Raw genomic sequence first — 2,802 nt, 5'->3', positions numbered from 1 at the left:
ATATATATGACTGTGGTTCCTATTCATATTGATGGTGGGGAAAAAAATACTATAACCAATTTTTTTTAAAAAAATTGGACAGCTGGCCATTCTGTTCCTCATCAATGTCATCAGGTCACAGCAGCTCCAACAAAATAAACACTTACGCCTGGAAATGCAAAAGTCAGTGTGCTTATTAATAAGATGATGTGAAAAAATGACAACTTAGGAAAACACAACCTCACCCAATGTTTTACTGTTTCCTTCCTTTTAATTTAACCAACAGTTTGATATCTCCTAAAGAGCTGACAAAACAATGTATTATGGTACGTATTTGAAATATATTCCAAAGAGAGGCACTATGTATCTAGGTGGGTGGATGCAGAAAAATTAACATCCTTTTGTGACAAAAGTTAAGTCCTTCTTCCTCCTCACACAACTTTTAAGACAAATGGCAACAGTTTTACAGAGATATAAGTTAAGCACTGACTTCCCCAGATAAAGTTGTATCAGGCTACAACCAAATCACTATACGATATTATGATTAGAGTTCTATAAGAGTTGTAGTTTTAATGCATCTGGAGAATGTCAGGGTGAAAAAAACTGCTTAGGACTTGAACTCTGCACCCGTTCCTCTCAAGTTCAGTTTTCAATCTATGCGCATGGCACTTTCTTCAAGACTTGAGGAAATACAGTGGATTCAGAAGTAAGAAAGTATGCGTAATTAGGGGAGGTTAACCTCATTGCTCTTTTGCTAAGGAGACTAAACCCCAGAAAAATATAAAGGAAGGCTACTGCTCCTCACTGGTTTTCCAAGGGAAAAATACATTTGTTGGAAACTGAAACAAGCAACGTTTGCATGCCCGGAAGGACACGGATTCGTGAAACGACAGAAGAGCCACAATCCCTTTGTCAGCTGAAAGAGAAACAGAAGCAAAAAACTAACTCCAATGGCAATATGGAGATAACAAACAACATCCTCCTGATATCCTCTTTAAATATTAAGGATTCGTTTTGACAATAGAAATGGCACACTCTGCATCAAAAGGTTCTGGGGGGAGGCGCGGGCGGGCAGAGAGAGAAGAATTGCCTTACAACTCCCTTTCCTAAAAAGGAAAGATAAATGCACTGATGGCTGTGGATTTTTCACATGACATTTTCCGCAGGACAATCCCGGTACGACGCTGTGACACAGTGCCCTGGCCGCCTTCATCGACTCCGGTACGAACGGTTACAACGGTTAACAAGCCGAGTGCGCCTGTCTCGAAAGCAACTGATTTCTTTCCTCAAAGTTAGCTTTGTACGCAACATGGTGGTTTGGCTGCAGGTGGCAGACGCTAACAGTCTAGCTCCACGAGGGCAACGAATGCTCAAAAGGGACTCGGTTCCGACCGAGCCGGCATCACCCAGAGTACCACAGCAGCCGCGGACTTGCCACGACGCTCAGAACAGTATGTGTAATGCAAGGAGCATCGGCCAGAGCGACCAGAATCCCAGGGCATCTTTTTTTAAAAGTATTGCAGCGGGGGGGGGGGTGTCTCGGTGGGATGAACGTTAAGGACGCGTCTTTAGGTCCCGCGGATTAAATCCGGGCCACAAAGGAGCCTGGGCTTCGGAAGCAGAGAACCAGGGGCTCAGAACTGGTCACTCCCCCGGGGCAGGGTAGCGCTGCCTAACCAGGGCGGAAAAGGTCATTTGGGCAGCTGCCTGGAGCGCCGTTCGTCTTTCTCTCCCCCCCCCCTTGCAAAGTCTTTGTTGCCCAGATGCAAGAGTTGCCCCCCTCCCCTTCCAAGATTCCCCCTCCCCATCCCGGCACATTCCCGGCAGGCAGGCAGGCAGGCAGGGAGGGGTCGCCTCAGAGGCCGTGGCGCTTGCGGGCCACCCCCCCAGCCAAGCTGGCAGCGTGCAGCAAGCGGTCCTTCTCCCGGATCTCCTCCCGCAGCTGGGATTCGGCCAGGCGGAGGCGCCGGATGCTGCCCTTCATCTCCTTCATCTTGACTTCCAGCAGGGCGATGATGTCCCGCTGCTCGTTCAGCTTGCGCAGCAGCTCGTCCGACGTGGTGCCCGACGACAGCGAGTAGGAATGGTCCGGCGGGAGGTCCAGCAGCGGCCCGTTGTCGGCCAGGAAGGCCAGGTGGACCGGGGGCCCCATGAGGGCGCCGGGGCCCCCCAGCTCCATCTGCACCGTCAGGTCCATGGGCTTGACATCCTCCAGCGGGAGGCCGTCGGGCCCGACGCCCCCNCGCCTGGGCGGGGGCGTGGCGGGGTCTGCGGGCGCCGCGCGCCCCTTTGCGCTCGTTGACCCCCCGCAAGGGGAAGATGGTGGGGACGCGCACCAGGTAGGACTTGCGCCCGCCGGGGAAGTGGTCGGAGCAGACGCGGTGGCCCGTGGTGGGCTGGAAAGTGCTGAAGCAGCCGCTGACGCCGGCGCGGGAGACGTTCTTCAGCCAGAGGCGGCGCAGCTCCGCGTCCTTCGGGAAGGTGTAGAAGTGGAGCGCCTTGTCCCGGTGCGAGTTGTTGTAGCAGCCTGGCACGCAGCACGTGAACCCGGGCATGGTCCGCGCGGGGTGCCTGCCTCCTCCTCCGCCTCCTCCGCCGCCGCCTCCTCCTCCTTCCCCCGGCGGGCCCGAGGCGGCGGGACTACAGATCCCACAAGGCCTCCCGATTGCGCCTCCGAGAAGGCGGCGGCTGCAGCTCCTTCTCCGGCGCCGACGCCACAGCGGCAGCCTGCCCTCCCCGAGAGCGCCACAGGAAACGGAACTACCCGCCCCACAAAGCACCGCGGCCACACCGGAACTCTCTTTCCCAGCGGGCACCGCGAGC

General features: G+C 54.8%; 1 protein-coding gene across 1 annotated transcript; it reads right to left on the bottom strand.

The window, feature by feature from the left end:
• Positions 1–1,834: 1,834 nt before the first annotated feature.
• THAP11 (THAP domain containing 11) lies at positions 1,835–2,534 on the bottom strand. The gene is given in 2 exon segments (XM_029284452.1): positions 1,835–2,222; positions 2,224–2,534. Coding segments are annotated over 2 exon segments (699 nt in total).
• Positions 2,535–2,802: the final 268 nt, after the last annotated feature.

This window comes from Protobothrops mucrosquamatus, unplaced genomic scaffold (genome assembly GCF_001527695.2).
Source record: "Protobothrops mucrosquamatus isolate PMUCROS unplaced genomic scaffold, P.Mucros_1.0 scaffold605, whole genome shotgun sequence".
Classification (NCBI taxonomy): domain Eukaryota; kingdom Metazoa; phylum Chordata; class Lepidosauria; order Squamata; family Viperidae; genus Protobothrops; species Protobothrops mucrosquamatus.
Note: the sequence above shows the minus strand (reverse complement) of the source record. Positions and strands in the feature narration are given on the sequence as shown.